Here is a 15,882-nt window from a genome sequence, read left to right as displayed (position 1 = left end):
AGATCCCTTTCTGCCTCCGTGCTGACAAGAGGGGAGTTCCCTAACCTGTAGGTATGGTGCCGGTTGTTCCTCCCCAGGGGCATCACCTTGCCCTTGACTGCTCGCACTAAATATTGGCAGCAGCAATGCCGGCTAGGCAAAAACAGTCACTCATGAGGGAAAAGCAACCCCCCCCGCTGCTCAGTGCTCCCTGCTACAGCCGCATAGAGCCCATGCTGGGCTACCCTGTGGCTCCACTGCTGTCACCACTGCCTCCAGTCTGCCCTGCAGAGAAGCAGTGGCAGTGCACAGGAGCTACAGCCCCATCCCTCCCCTCCGCACAGACCTGCTAAAGCCACCCACATCCACACATAGCCCCATATACATACACATCCACACACACACACACTGATCTCCACAAACCCCATACCCCCACCTACCCACACCTCTGCAAGATAGCGACCGTGGGGCAGGGCTACCCTTGCAGCCTTTGACAGCTCACCAAACGTCATTAAGTGGCCCTCCAGATGAAATAACTGCCCACCACTGAGTTAAGAAGTACGATGTGGACCATGACCTTTTGGTAAACGTAGCTAGGAATTGCATCAGCTGGATAATCAGAATGGGTAAATCCTCAGTTAACTGTTTGCCCATAGCTGGTTTACAACATGCTATCTACTACTTTTCCTTGTCTCCAAGGACTACAGAAGGGTGATCAGTACCAGCCCAAACTTGAATTGAAATTTAAAATTTGAATTTTACTGTGCCCTGGGGACATGTAATTTCAGGGAGGATGTGAGAGTGACTGTTGAACGTCTTAATTTTCTTACATCAGATAAACAATGGCACCAGTTGGCAAACAAACTCGTATCAAGTCAATGGTGGAGATGTTTACACTTTTCTCCTGATACCTGGAAAGAACCCAGTGGGGCTATAGCTCAGTGTTTCAATATGGCTGATCTGGGAATATCATTCCTTGGGAAAATGCCTGACAAATTGCACTAAAAGGTAATGGCTGCCATTCACAAATGGTTTTATGGTTTTTATGATCTTGAGGGGTGATTCAACACAATCCAAGGAGGGGGTGACTTTGCCAGAGGCAGGAAATCATCTCTGTTATCCCTTCAGTTTGATGACAGAATTTTCAGGGAACTTCCAATAGCTCCCCCCCTCCTCTCTGCTCCAGGCTCTCTCTATCCTGAAGTAGCCTCTCCTCTTATCCATCTCCACATCTTTACCATGGATTATTGCATGGTTTTAAATGTCCAGCAAAGTAATTATTTATCTTAACATTAACCTCTATGTCTCAATCATAAAACCTTTTAGCTAGTGGCTTACCAAGTGTCTTTACTTCAGACAGAATTAAATAAAAACTCATCATTCCAAACAAGAACATCAGGTCAACAGTGTCCATTTCCAGAAGCCGTATTTGTTCATTTAAACATGCTGGCCAACACAGCATGCAAAAATCAAACAGTACGTGGCACCAGCAAGGTAAAAGGCACTTGTTGCCAAAAACAGATTCTGTTTAATCCCCTGCTGTTAGTGGTCAGGACTTCCTGAGACATGGGTTTAGCAAGACACCTAACTTCCAGAATGTGCTTCTGGTGCATTGTGGGTTAGCATTCAGCAACTGGAAAATCCCAATGCAATGCCAAGTTGCCAATATTTTTGTTTCTCTTGCCAATATCATGACATGCATTTCTTAGGGAGTTTATGTTTGGATAACTTTTTTGAAAGTTTCAAATGTTCATCCAGATGGTTTGAACCACATGCATGTTCTAACATCAATAACTTTGCTCCATTTGAAGAAGAGAGGAAATATGCTAAATTCGTGAAGGTGATAGCATATGTGTAACTTTTTCCAAAAGTGTCTTTTTCCAAAAGGTGAATTTGGCTCTAACGAGAGATACAGAGTAAAGCCCTGAAAAAAATGAATCTGTCTTCTGTTTCAGTCATGTTTGACAAGTCCTTTCCTAATATATGTATTAACATAAACTATAACATAAATAATGTGGACTTAAAGGCTCCTTTCGCTCAGAGATCTGCAAACATTTGATTGGTGATTAACTCCCTATCTTTATGCATACAAAAAGGGGGATATTAAAAAAAAAATCTGTTTGCCTACATGCCCAAAACAGTGGTATCAGGCCAAAGCCCAAGCATTACAAACATTCACTTTTGCCTGTTATGCAGAATTAGTGACACCGTAGAGGTCACTTGCTTCCACCAAGTTTAGAGTACAAACAGTTCTGTTAAGAGAGGGCTGGATACAAAAAAAAAAAATCATCAATGGGAGACTTTTCAGTGAGTTCAGTAGGCTTTAAATCAAGCCCATGTTGAACATGTAGGACAGGACAGTGCAGTCCTAATTCTGATGGGGGGTCCTGGGTGCTACCATAACAGAAAGAAGTCTTAACAAAAACATGTATTCATAGAGTTTAAGGCCAAATGGGAACATTTGATCATTCGGCCTGACCTTCTCATTTGCATAACCATGAATATTTCCCCTTTGGGCACTGTTCTGTAACAGACAATTCAATCCAGACTGCTGGTTGCTGACTACTTGCCTCTTGCAGTCCCTGGCATGCAGTTGGTTAATGGGAAGCTAGTCTGTCCACTCCCAAGTAATGTCTGCCTTGCAGTTGCTCTTGCTGCTGTCACAAAGAGAATGCAGCTGTGTGGCTTTTTGCAGATTGTATCAAAGCAGCTAAACTGCTCCTACTTCAGCAATAAATTATATCGCAAACTTGCTTTCAAATTTCTTTCCCAGAGTTTAAGCTTTTTAATTTTTAATCTTTCACCATTACCTCCACAGATCTCAGTGCTTCATTTTACATATTTATATGGGTACCAAAGATGCTGCTCTATCTGAAATGGACCTATCTGAAGCACAGGAGATGATAAAAAGTACTACAGTGTCCCTGACCTGTCTGCAAGTATCTCCATACAAATACTACACAAGCAAAACTTACCTACTGATCTTTTCATCTCGTCACTCCTGGCTTCCAGCCCACCATCCCTTGTTTAAACCCACTGCCAATTGGCAACTCCATCTATTATTAGACATTCTTGACAGGCTTAGCCCCACCCATGTAACTATTCTCTGAAGATCATGGGGGCTCAAATGAAAGTCATCTGTGACACCACCAAACACGGTATTACACGCAACACCCTCAGCTTCACGTAGCCCTACAAGGCAGCAAACTAATAGACTAGATGAGGTTGCTTCCAAAACTAGTTTCCCAAATGTAATCGTTTGCTTTTTTTTTTGCACTGCAGAGTTTGTTGTTATTGGAGGGGTAGGAAAAATCCTTGCTCTCCAGCAGCACCTAGCTTCACAGCAAAGTCAGCAGAATAACAAAAAATACTGGTGCACTAGGACCTGTAGATGGCTGATGTGCATTGAGAAAGGTCAGGCACATTTCACTGTCACTGAGCTATTCAACCTATGGTTAACACTTTGAAGTCCAATTATACTGAAAACCAGGCTCTATCCAGAAGAAAGATGTTTCTATACCAAGAAGAACAGGAGCCACTCCAGTGATGAAGCAAGGGTCCTAATATTCATGGGTCTTGATTCAGGAAAGTATCAGTATTTTGAATATCACTTAAGTGTGCACTTCCTTTTAACAAGCTACTTAAATTCCCATCATAGTTAGTGTGATTTAAACAAAATGAACTAAAGGTATGTACAGCAGTGCTCCATGTACGTTTTCCAGTGCTATCTTTAGAGCATTTTACAGCACTATAGAATTACAGTGCTCTTAAACATGAAAAACGCAGGGTTTCGTGTGGGGGTCTCTGAGCCTCCCTGCACTTTCCTGGACTCTTAGTGCTGTATTTACACAATGTAGGCCCCATGGTTCCCTCTCACATGTTCATGACCAGGTAAGCTGAGGCAAGTGTCACATGGCAGTGAAGGCAGAATTTCATGAAGTAAAATCAGTTAATTAAAAAAAGAATCACCATTTTTTTTTTCACTAAGTAAGAGAAATGTCACTAAAAACTGTCACCAGCTCTACCCAATATTTTTTTAAAAGATGACTATGGCAAATAGAGAACAAGTTCCTTAGTTGCATAGTTCATGACATGCAATACACAAGCGATGTATTTAGGCTAGAGATTTGACTAAACTCTATGCAAGAAGCGGGTTTGAATTTAAAAAGACTATAGAGAAATTCTGGAGCTTGGAGTTGTCATTTCCTAAAAGTCAATCTGTGGGAGACAACTGTTGCTTCCTAGTCTGCATTAATACTCTGACAATATAGTCTCATGAAATTTCCATTTCTGCTTCTGCTAGGCAAGTATTTTTAAAGCACATTGGAAATAAGTTATTTTATAAAAAAAAAATATTTTAAAATAAAATCTTAATGTGACCTTTTCAAAATTCACAAAAACGTTTTAGGCTGTCTAAACGTAATGTAAGTGTGTCAGGGCTTCTTATTCTACCCGATTTCCTGGATACTCTATAAATATGCAAAACCCAAGATGGTATACTACCTTGGTCCTATAGACATCCTCTAGTAAAACCAATGTATGCTATGAAGCATGCAGTAGAGCTGTATAAATGCAGAATTTTCCTTTCTTTTCTGAAGGAAGTATTGTCATCCTTTCCATGAACATAGATGTAACACTTCCTCTTCTACATGCAATTTCCTTTGAGTTTCATGGGTTTAAGCTAAATGGAAACATTCCTCATTGAGATACAGCTTGCAATAACTATAGTTTACATACCCAGAACTATTTCTTGGAACACATAACAGGATATGGGCCGTAGGCCATGGCCCATGCCTCACCACCATGCATTCCTCATGTCAGAGTTCTTCATAAGACGGTTACAGTCCCAGTGGCATTCTATCTTCACCTCTTCAGAATTCAAAAGGAATAGCTATAATTTCCTTGGAGAGCTGCTACAGATACAAATTAGGTAGAAATGCAAAAAGCAAACAGTTAATTTAATTTGGGAAGGTGCTTATGGAATCAGCCAAGCCTGGTCTATTTTCTGATTTTAAAACTGCTAAGATTGTCTCAAAAAAGACAACATTTTTTTAACAGACGGATAGCTATGATTAAATGGTGTAATGAGTAACTGCAATATGACAAGAAAAAAGGAGAGCTAGGGAAAAATTGGTTAATGTAGCTGTAAGAGGCAAAAATGAACTGGCCTTGTATCTGTAAAAGGGCGACATATACTTTGATGCTCTGATACAGGAAAGCACGTAAGCACCTTTAGTAATGGGCTTTAATGTAGCTTAGGACTGCTTTCTTGAACTAAGGCCAAGACATCCTCGTATTAGTGGTCATACAATGCATGGATGATTAAATAGATTCACCAGTTTGGGTCAGCCACCTCCTCCCCCTGCTACCAAAGTTTTAAATTATTTATCACAACTGTAAAAATGCCTAGCAAAATTATTAGAAAAAATAAAATAAAAAAGCCATAGCTCAAACACCCAGTAGTTTTTACCAGGAAAATAGGGCACAATCATGGGGTAAATAGCTGGCACTTTTTCTACAGAATATTTGAATTTTAAATCTTTAGAAAAAGAAATATCAATAATAGTAATTTCTAAATGTGTTTTTATTATTAATTCCAATTAGAGATTATGTTTAGAGATATTATAGGTGCTACTAAAATTCTCCATTTAACTACAGAGACAGTCTCACAAAGCAACAGAATCTTCCAAATACTTCAGAATCAACCTCCCCTATATTTTTTAACATATTATTATAGTTTTAAAGAACAATGCAATCTTAACTTTAATACTATCACTGATAAGCTAAAACAGACTGCACTCAAATTCCTTCACTTAAAAGACTTCCACTTTTCTTCAGCCCTTGAAAAATTTTTGTTGTTTTCTGCATACTCTCTTATTTTTTCAAACATCCTTTAAAAAAAGTAGACACAAAAACAGGACACACAGTAGTCCAGTATCCATTTCACCAAAGTGCTATATAAGAGTAAAAAGAGATTTTTACCTCTAACTTGCTAGTATTTCCCCTATCTATACAGTGAAGGAGGATGTCAACACTTTCGGATAGGGACAGAAGTTACACACAAACCAGTTTAAGTGATCGGAACAGAAGTTCAGTGAACTTAAACCATCTACAAAATGGCCAAACTGGTTTAAGATAAACCTGGTTGGATATAGTATCAGACTTAACTGATTTAGGTTAAACCAGGTTATGGAACTTCTGTCCCAAACCCCTTCCTTGCTCAAGTTAACTCACAGTCCCCCAGCATCCCAGGTTGCTTTGCAGCCCTGGGCTGTGCTGCCTGCTCCAGCGGAGCAGGGTAGGCCCCGCCCCTCTACTCCATAGCTGGAGCACTGTCACTGCTGTGGCTGGCTGAGCAGGGGGTGGGGTGGGAAACCTGGCTCTGTGCCCTAGCTGGAGTCTGCCTGGTGAGAGCAGAGCAGCCCTTCAGTTTTTTTCCCCGTGATCCCCGCTGAAGCCAGGCTAGCAGGCTGAGGTGGAGGAAGGAGGGGGTTTTGAACCCTCTTTTCCCTGTCCACAAGGGACCCCAGCTGGGGTCTGCCTGACAGGGGCAAAGCAGCCCCTGGCTGGCTTTTCCCCTCCTTGAGCAGAGGGGCAGTGGGCATGGCCAGCCCCTGGCCAGCCCCTCAAGCTGAGGTTGGGGGAAGGGATTTAAACAATGTGCCCTGCCCCTCTGCTCAAGAGGGGAGCAGGCAAAAAGCTAGGCAGGGGTTGCCCCTCCCCCTAGGCAAACCCCAGCTGTGGTCTGGGGCCAGGGAGGGGGTTTAAAACTCCTCCCTCCCCACCTGAGCCTGACAGCATAGCTGTGCCCCCTGCTTTCTGCTTGAGTAGGGGGCAGCGTCTGGCAGGTGCTGCTCCGTCCCCCGAGTCAGACCTGGGCTGTGGTTGCAAGCAGGCATGGAGGGCCTCCCCGCATCAGCAGGTGAGCCCCTGGCCAGGGTCTGGCCACATCTCCACTACTCAAAGGCACACAAAACCCTGGCAGGGACTGCCCCCACATCAAGCAGGGAGTGGGGAACAGAAGCCTAGCAGGGGCTGCCCCCCCCAGGAAGACCAGGGCTGGGGTCCCATGTGGGCCAGGGTGGAGGGTTTAAAGCCCCCCTTCTCCTGATAGCATGCTGGTCCCAGGTTGGGGCCAGGCCCTCTCCACTTGAGCAGGGAGGTGGGGGGAAGCCTCAGAGGGCTTCTCTCCTCCCTTCCCTTTGGTAGTGGCTGAGAAACATGCTCTAGTGCCCCCCAACTTCTGGCCTGAGCCACTGTGTGCATGTGGCTGCATTTCCCCTGGAAGTAAATGTCTGTTCACGTGCTTCTCAGTTCAATCTACGTAATTTAAACTAACCGGCAAAGATTGAATCAATTCAGCCTACGGCTTTTTGACTGTAGGTACTTAGCCTTTATGTCATGGGCCCTAACAACAAGCTCATGTGGAGTTATTTGCCTACTATGACCCCTAAATCCTTTTAAGATTCTCTGCTTTCCATGGGATAGTACTGCATCCTGCGAGTACTGCCTGTATTCCTTATTTTTAGGTATACGACTACATTTGGGAATACTAACATACGTTTCATTTAAACGGACCCAGTTTACAAAGTGATCCATGATACTCCATATGGTTGACATTTCATCTTTATTGTTTACCAATCCACCAACCTTTGTGAAATTTGCAGATATCAGTAGTGTTTTTATATTTACTTTTAGGTCACAGATAAAAAATGTTGAACAGCAGCGCATCTAGTACCAAGCTCCCAGAAACATCTCTACTTCATTGCTTCTGTTTGAAATCTGACAGCCAGATAAATCTTAATTAATTTAATGTGTTTTCTACTGATATTACATAGTGCTAATTTTTCAGATTAGAGTATTGTGTGATCATAAGTCAAACACCTCAGAAAATGTACGCATGTTACGTCTAAGCGAATGGTTCTCTATGCTTTTCGAGTCAAGGAGCCCTTCTTTAGACTCATGGCACTTCTCAGAAAATGGAGCTCTTGGCTTTTACTTGTTTCTTGACTATGGAAAAATAGTAGAGGTGCACCAATACACTGGTTGCATATCAGATTGGCACCAATAAAAAGGAAATTAACATTAGCAGCTATTGGCTTTTTTTTTGGCCAGTCTAGCCAATAATGTCACCACACTGCAAATTTGTGCACCTTTTCAGGTTCTCCACATGTGGTTTGTGGTGCCACAAATGGCATGCCCCTGCATGTGGGGGCCTGCCCCATGGAGTTTATTATGTAAATCATATGTAGGTGTTTGCACATCTAAAATTCGGTGGCACCCTTAAAAGAATCTCACAACACCCCAGGGTGCCATGGCACCGAGGCACTTGTCTAGGCAGTTTAACCAACCAAACTTGTCATCTTATTCAAAAAACAAAATCAGTTGTGTTTAGCGATAGCTATTTTCCATAAATCCATATGGACTGATATAATATTCCCATCTTTGCTTTCCTGAAGTTATCTAGTGGTTGGAGCAGGTACTTTGCTGGTATGGCTCACACCAGTGGGGATTCCACCCAAGCTCAGGATTTGTGCCAGTGATTCCCAATGCTAGACTGAAACTTAAGTGGTTTCTCAGATATGCTCTCAGGAACCACATTTGATGCCTCCTTAAAGAGGTGTGCCACCATTACATTTATTCTATAGGGTTTCCAAATCTCATGATATACCAGCCTATAATGTAATATATGGCCACACATACGAAAGGGTCAGGAAAATACCTCCCTTTTCAAATAATACAGATGTTTATAAAAAAGTCCAATAGTTATATAGATTCTAGAGATGTAAAGAGTTCTATAGATATTACTCAAAATAGAAACAGAATTTAGTAGAAAACATTAACCGTTCCCTAGGTTTTTTTAGTATTAAGCAAAATTCTATAACAGGAATACCATTTGCAATTAAGTTCCACAGAACAATTAAAAAAGGCATCAGAAAAACTGTCCCTGCTTACAACTCCAAAAAACATAAAATCCATTTAATTCAATTAGACTAATCATGCCTAATGTTACCTAGGCACAGAAGTATTTACAAAAGTGCAACCCAAAGATAACCACACATCCATACACATGTGGGCGCACACATGCTCTCTCTTTTTGGAAACCACTTATTACCTTTGTTAACTCCCAAATCCTAAAACATTATTATTTTGTTTTGCTTAAGACTTATTGATAGAGATTTTATTGCAATTTTTAAAAAAGCAAAGCATTTTCAAATGCTAGAAATGCAGGTAATTCCAGTACGATTTAATTTTTTTGCCATTTTGCCATCATCTGTAGGCCAGACCCCTTCTTCTTACCCTGACCACATTTATCCAGTGTCAATGAGAGACCTCACAAATCACCTTCTCTGGATTGTACCTGCAAGATGCTGAAGAGGCACAGCTGATAGATTAACTAAATCAGAGATGTTAGCATCTGATGAAGTGAGCCCTGGCTCATGAAAGCCTTTGCATCTTTGATTTAGTTAGTCTATAAGCAGCACCTCTACCCTATCTTCTGCCTGACTTGACACTAATACAACTAACTACCTCTTTCTGACCCTGTTAGTAGTTATACGTAAATGGCCACTGCAGTGAACCTAGAATCGAATCCTCTCCTCACTCACTGCCCTCCACAGCTATAGAGCCTGCAAGGATGTATCCCCAGGAACACGCATATGTAGTTTGCAGCACTGCAGACCTGTCTGCAGCACTGCAAACTGCATGCACTGCACCTGCAGGCATTTGCCATGCTGCAATTTGCTCCATGGTGAGTTTTTTGTACAAAACCAGTGCCAGAAAAAAAAATGGGCAGCTCACATGGTGGCAGCATGTACTGCCTGAAACTGGAGCCTGGCCGGTCAGAGCCACACTCCAGCTGCTAGTCAGGCTCCCTGCACCTGGATCCCTGTCGCTGGAGCCCTGGGAGGTCCCCAAGTAAGGCTGCTGGTGCCAGTCCAGGTTCTGCCACCAGCCTCCCTTATCCCACCTAGAGCATTTTTCCCTGTGCTAACTCCACATGCAGAGCATGAACTGTGGCAAAAAGTAGCAGCACAAATCTGTGCTGCTGGTTTTTTCTCCACAGCAACTATATGACCCTGCTCATGGGGACAGAGCCTGGTATTTTGCATCTTACTCTTCATGTTTAACTCCTACCTCCCAATTCAGTCTCTTTCCATGTAATGAGCTGTAGGTGCAATCATTTTAGGTTTGTAACCTCCTCTGTACTCTTTCTATAGAAGTCCAAGACCCTGACCCTGGATACAGAATAGAGAATCCTCTTTTCCTGTCGTCAATACAATTTACCAGCCACAGACTCATCTGAGGCACCCAAGAAGGAACTTTGCTGCTTCTTTTTTATTTAAAGCAGGATGAAGGGAGCATGGGGAGTTGCTTGTACTTCAGACAGCAAGAGATTTGCCAAAGATTTTCCATTTGACCCTGCAACTGCCTCAGATGAATCACCAAGACTCATAACCTTACATACCCAATGCATCTCCTCTTCCTTTTCCCACTTATCCTGAGTCTCAAAGAGTTCAAATCCCCAGGGTACAAAGAGCTGCTTTTTAACATATACCTTTCCACTCCAGATACCTGCTGCAGGTGAGGGTTCTGGTTGACACAGATTACAGGTTATACACACAGCCTTCAAGAAGCCACAGCTATAGGCTGCTAACCCACTGCAATGGGGTGAAAGGGAAAAATAAAACATCTTCATTTTAATCTTTTTTTCTAGGAATACCTACAACTACTTTCATGCACAGTATGTAAGAACATATATATAAGTATATATGTATAAGTTTAAATGATGGTGATAGGACAGAGATAGTGGAACCCCATAATAAATTGCAGCACTGGGTGATTAATTTCTCTGCCATGTGATAAAGTACTAGGCTCACCTGTTCTCTGCCTAGTAAACCCACCTCCTCTGGGACTATTAACATTCCAAACTCCTGAGCTGCTTACAGTAGATGATTTTTTTTTAAAAAACATGCCACAAAAGTATTTCCTTCTTTTATCTAAATTTTACCCCTCCTCCTCATGGCACAGAAATGGAACTGACTCATTGCCAATTTTGGCAATAGCTAGTTCTGGACCAACACCAGAGAGAAAGCCTTAAAGTTGCCAAAGAATATCAACTTAGAAAAGATTTGTACAAGTAGATAGTCACCCTGCCAGCCTCTTGGTTCATGCAACTTCTGCAAAGTCCTTCCGTACCCCACAGCTGCATGCACTTTTGCCTCAGTTGAGTTAGAAGACAGCTTATATTAAGTCACTGATTTCTGTCATTCTCTTGAGTTGTCACTTAAGAAAGAGTTCAAAATACAGGTTTCTATAGGATGACATGGTGGCTTAGCATGGTGGAAGCTCTTATTAGCAACAGCCTGGGACAAGCACATGACTCAGAAGTTGCAAAATAGGACATAAGCTGGACAGAGAAGTGTTAAGAACAGTAGCTTGCATACCATCATGTGTTCTGCTCATGCCACAAACAATATTTTGCAGAGAAGCTGTCTTAGAAATATTTTCTCACTATTTTATTTATTCCCCCGCCTGTACAACCAGAGTGCTTTTAGTAACTCAGATTAATAGGATGGACTTCACAAAAAAAAAAGTATTATAAGACTTTAAGAACAATTTTTAAAAGCAGTAGCTTTTCCATCAGTCAGAATATTTTAATTCTGTGCCCAACAGCGTTACACATGCCCTGTTTGTAATGGTATATTTGTCTTTGGTACTTATATGACCCCTATTATCATGGTACCTGAGCAGCTCAGAATCTCTAAATCATTTGTTCTCACAGTCCTGTGAAGTAAGGAAGTGCTGTTACCTACATTTTACAAAACGCCTAAGGCCCAGATCACAGAATCAGAAAGAAGCTGGGCTGGAAGAGACCTCCAAATGTCATCTAGTCCAACACCCTGCCTGCAGCAGGATCATCCCTATCAAAGCCATCCTATACAAATCCATAATTTAACTACTCATAAAACTACCACCAACCCTGACCAACACAAGACATTACACCCTAACCTACAACAGGTAAAGCAGGAGAACCATGGCAGTCAACATCCTGCTTCTATAAAAGGTTGTTAATATATACTTAAGAGATCACAGGTAGAGGACCATGATCTCTGCTACAGAGGAAAGCAAAAACCCCACAGTCCATACTAATCTGACCACGACATTTCTTCCTGACCCCAAATATGGCAACTGGTCTGACCTGAAGCAGAAGATTTAAACAGCTAATTTCTATTAAAATAAGAAATCAATGGGATTTAAGTACCTAAATCCCTTTCAGGGTCTGGGTCTGCATGACCTGCCCGGGATCTCACAGAATGGCTGTGGCAAACAAAGGAACCGAAACAAAGGTTTTCTACATCCTAGGTTAGTACTCTAGCAATTGGACCGTCATTCCTCTCCTAGTGGCACTCCTGGCCCTGTGCAGGATTGGAGTCTGCACAGAACTGGCACCCCAGACACCCATTTTTAAGAAGATGATTGTAATTTTAAAACCACAACAGTTTGACTGACAGAAGCCCTCTCACACTTCTGGCAGGAATTCTTCACACCTGCAAATATGACCATTGCTTTCTTTTAATATGATACACCCGACCTTTACTGGAAATGTCTGCATAAGAAAATACAAGAGACCAAGTGAACTTAGTTAGAAAGCTAAATAACTGTGCAAAGCTGGATTGTTTACTTTCTTGCTCCATTCAACCAGCCTAAGTTATAAGGTGGATTAATAGATCTTTGCTTGCTTGGGTCAGACAGTGGAAATGACTAATATTTTTCCCTGACTTTTCCAGATGGACCTTAACTGCAATGCCGCCTCTCTTTTTCTGAGAAACCATTTCAGTTTTGCTGAGCCTGCTAATATATAGGATACTTTCAGACAGAGACATGGGAGGAATACCTTGCAATTCACACCATTAGCCTATGCTGGTGAATCAAGCTAACATTTGAAAATAGCCAACCATGATTACATTTAAAATATTTAAATAGAGGAACAAATGTTCCCCAAAAGTTTGTATGGATAATTGTACTGATATGAAGATCCTTTGAGCAACTTTTAGTGTGTGATACAATATGAACTCAAGCAAGACAGAAATTGAGGATTTTTTTTTGAGGTTCAAGTTGAATCATTTCAAGCCTTTGTAATTCACAGGTTATGTTAATCTTTAACAGCAAGCACTCAGCACAATTTGTAATCTAGCTTGTATAGAGTATAAGGATCCAACTTGCCTACTACCCTTCACATGTGACAGTTATTTATGCCAGTGGGTAATGAAAAAAAATATAGGATAATGATTTTGCATCCCTTCTGGTTTCCTGATTATGAATAACTATGACAAGTGCCAGGCAATGGAAAAGTTTGTTGAGATGGTGCCATTCTTCATCTCGCTCTTGCATATGTGCAATACAGAATCTATTCAGAACACAGAAATTTGGTCTACCATTAGTTATTCAGGGTCTGAATGAGGCATCAGAATTATATTCCACAGTTCTTTTCTATATGAAGACAAAGGGATTTTCAAAATCCTTACACATGACTGCTGTATCTTTTGTGGGTATGCAACATTCACCCTTCACATTCAGGATCCAAGGCCTCAAAGCCAAATTTTCTAGGGAGGATTAGTTCTTTAATGGCTTCAGGCACTACTGGTTGCACTTTGGGCAGGGGAATTCTTAATGTGTATACCTGTTGGAAACTTTGGACCAGTGTTTTAAAAACATTTCAGCTGTTTCTTGCTGTTCACCTTTAAACCCTAATAAGATTTTCCCCACACATGATCTTTTCCAGGAAAACTTTTAAAAGAAAAAAGTTTACGTCTAGTTATTTTAAGTATGTATGGGCATATTAGTAGATTAATAGACCTAAGAAAAACAACCCAGTATAGCAGAAGCAGCAGCCATTCTCCTGCCCATCTACAAAGGAAATATATAATCCATCTGTGGCAGCTGTAGTAAAACACAACATCTGTTGATCATTGACAACACTCTGGAAAGGACTCCCAAAATCCAAGCAGGCTTTGACATTTTTTATGACTTTTCATTTCAGACCTGAGACATACAGTTACTTACTTGCACATACTGTGCTGTCTGACTACAAGGCTTTGCGGTGTTACTTTGTCAACCAGGCAAAAAAAAAAAACCACCCCCAAAAACTGAACGTCATAAGGAACAAGGGCAAACCTATGTGGGTTCAGTGAATAAACAATGGGTGTAGCAATGTGGGGATTCTGCCCTCACTTGCACTCCTAATTCAAGAGCAGTTCTATTTTCTATTGGCAGCACAACTATATTTTTGAAACATTTGTGTCAGACCCTTTCACTGGTCTCATTGGCCATTGCTCCATTGAAGTCAAAAGGAGCCCTGCCATTTGCATCAGCTGAGATTCTAGCTTCCTATATTTCAGGTTTTAAACACGGGGGGGGAAAAATAAAGTTTTGATGAATGCAGATCAAAATGCAGCACTTTTTTACCCCTTGCCCCACCCCGATTCCGTCAGTGGATGTATATCAGCTGAAGATTTGGCTCAAAGCTTTGGGTAGTTATTAAGATAAGCAATGGAGGTTGCTGTCTAATAAGGGCGCATCAGCTAGTCTGGTGATTAGTGATAACCCACTGTTTTGACTTTTTTTTTTTTTCCAAAAAAGCAAAATAAGAAAGACTTTCTTTAGAAAAACAGCCACCCTAAGGTTGATCCTTCTTGTTTAACTTATTAATCTGCTTAGCTAAAGCTTGCATGGTACCATAATACCATTTTTGCAGAGTGCTGATAATCTCCCATCTCCCCCTCCCTATGTATTCCTCCTTTTTAATCATGTGCCATCCTGCACTCACATTTTTCACACATGTCAGCTAAATTCACTCCCATCAGAACTCTCATTACTGGCAAAAAGCAACTTTAACCATTAGTTTCCTGAAGAGGGGGGGAAAAACCAACAAAAAACCTCTATGCAAAACTTCTCCAAAGCCATGCTGCCTAAATACTGCCCAGCTACTGTGCTGGAATTCCTGCCCCTTCAGTACTCACAGCTTCCCATTCACAGACAAAAGAGCAAGTAAAACGAAGCTGACTTACTGCTATGGCTTGCAGCCTTTCCTTGTGCAATTCTGCCTCCGCCATCCTGGAGAAAAGGACACAGGGAAAGAGAGAAAATACACACTGCAGTCACCAAGGGAAACTGAGTTACACGCCACAGAGTATCTGCAAAGAAAGCTGTGTTCCTGTGTAGTAGTCAAGCACTTCTGGAGGCACTGCAGACTGGCTCACGGTAGGATCATTTTAGGCACTGGACCAGTGCCTGCCTGCCTGTCTTCTAGCTGTACAGCTAACTGCATTTCATTGCTGCTTCTGTGTGCTGTTGCTGTCACACAAGCCATGTATGTGCTCTGAAAGCAGCTGAGTGCAGGGATAGCTCGCATGGCTATAATTTTTTGGCTTGACATCTCAGCTCATTTGCTCCTCCTATGGAGTGCTGGGTCACGACAGGAGTTGACATCAGTAGCATGCATAGTAATCAGAACCTGCATGAATGCAGTAGAGGGGGGAGAGGGCTGTACTGCAGCATGTCCTTAATAAGGAACTCTAAAAAGAGGGGGGTAGGGGGGCAGAGGGATTTCAGCAGTGGTAAAAGAGTTTCACACTGGAAGCTGAAAAACTAAACTGGTTTGGCCAGAGAAAAGGACATAGCTCAAGGGACTAGAGGGGAACAATACACAGTTCTGCATTCAGACTACAGCACAATAGTTTGCGACTGCAATAATATAGCACGTACAAAGAGCCACTAAAGTGGTGGCTCTCCAGGAGGATACTTCAGAGGGGAAGGGAAATCGACCCCACAGATTGCTCATACTTCTTACACACTGAAGTGCTACATTAAAGGAGTGTCAAGGTTGCAAAGCCAAGCACT

At 41.9% G+C, this 15,882-nt stretch overlaps 1 protein-coding gene across 2 annotated transcripts in view; it reads right to left on the bottom strand.

Annotated features, from left to right (window-relative positions):
• LOC109323397 (A-kinase anchor protein 2-like) overlaps nucleotides 1-15,403 on the bottom strand; it is a 459,659-nt gene extending 444,256 nt beyond the window's left edge. The window contains exon 1 of one of the 2 annotated variants that reach the window (XM_019554905.1): nucleotides 15,051-15,403. In XM_019554905.1, coding sequence (XP_019410450.1) covers nucleotides 15,051-15,095 — 45 coding nt within the window. In that variant the 5' untranslated portion in view covers nucleotides 15,096-15,403. The remainder of the gene's footprint in view (nucleotides 1-15,050) is intronic. The other variant, XM_019554904.1, reaches the window with a different exon arrangement.
• Between the last annotated feature and the right edge of the window lie 479 nt (nucleotides 15,404-15,882).

The sequence above is a fragment of the Crocodylus porosus genome, unplaced genomic scaffold, assembly GCF_001723895.1.
Source record: "Crocodylus porosus isolate Cpor-Errol unplaced genomic scaffold, CroPor_comp1, whole genome shotgun sequence".
Taxonomy (NCBI): Eukaryota; Metazoa; Chordata; order Crocodylia; family Crocodylidae; genus Crocodylus; species Crocodylus porosus.
Note: the sequence above shows the minus strand (reverse complement) of the source record. Positions and strands in the feature narration are given on the sequence as shown.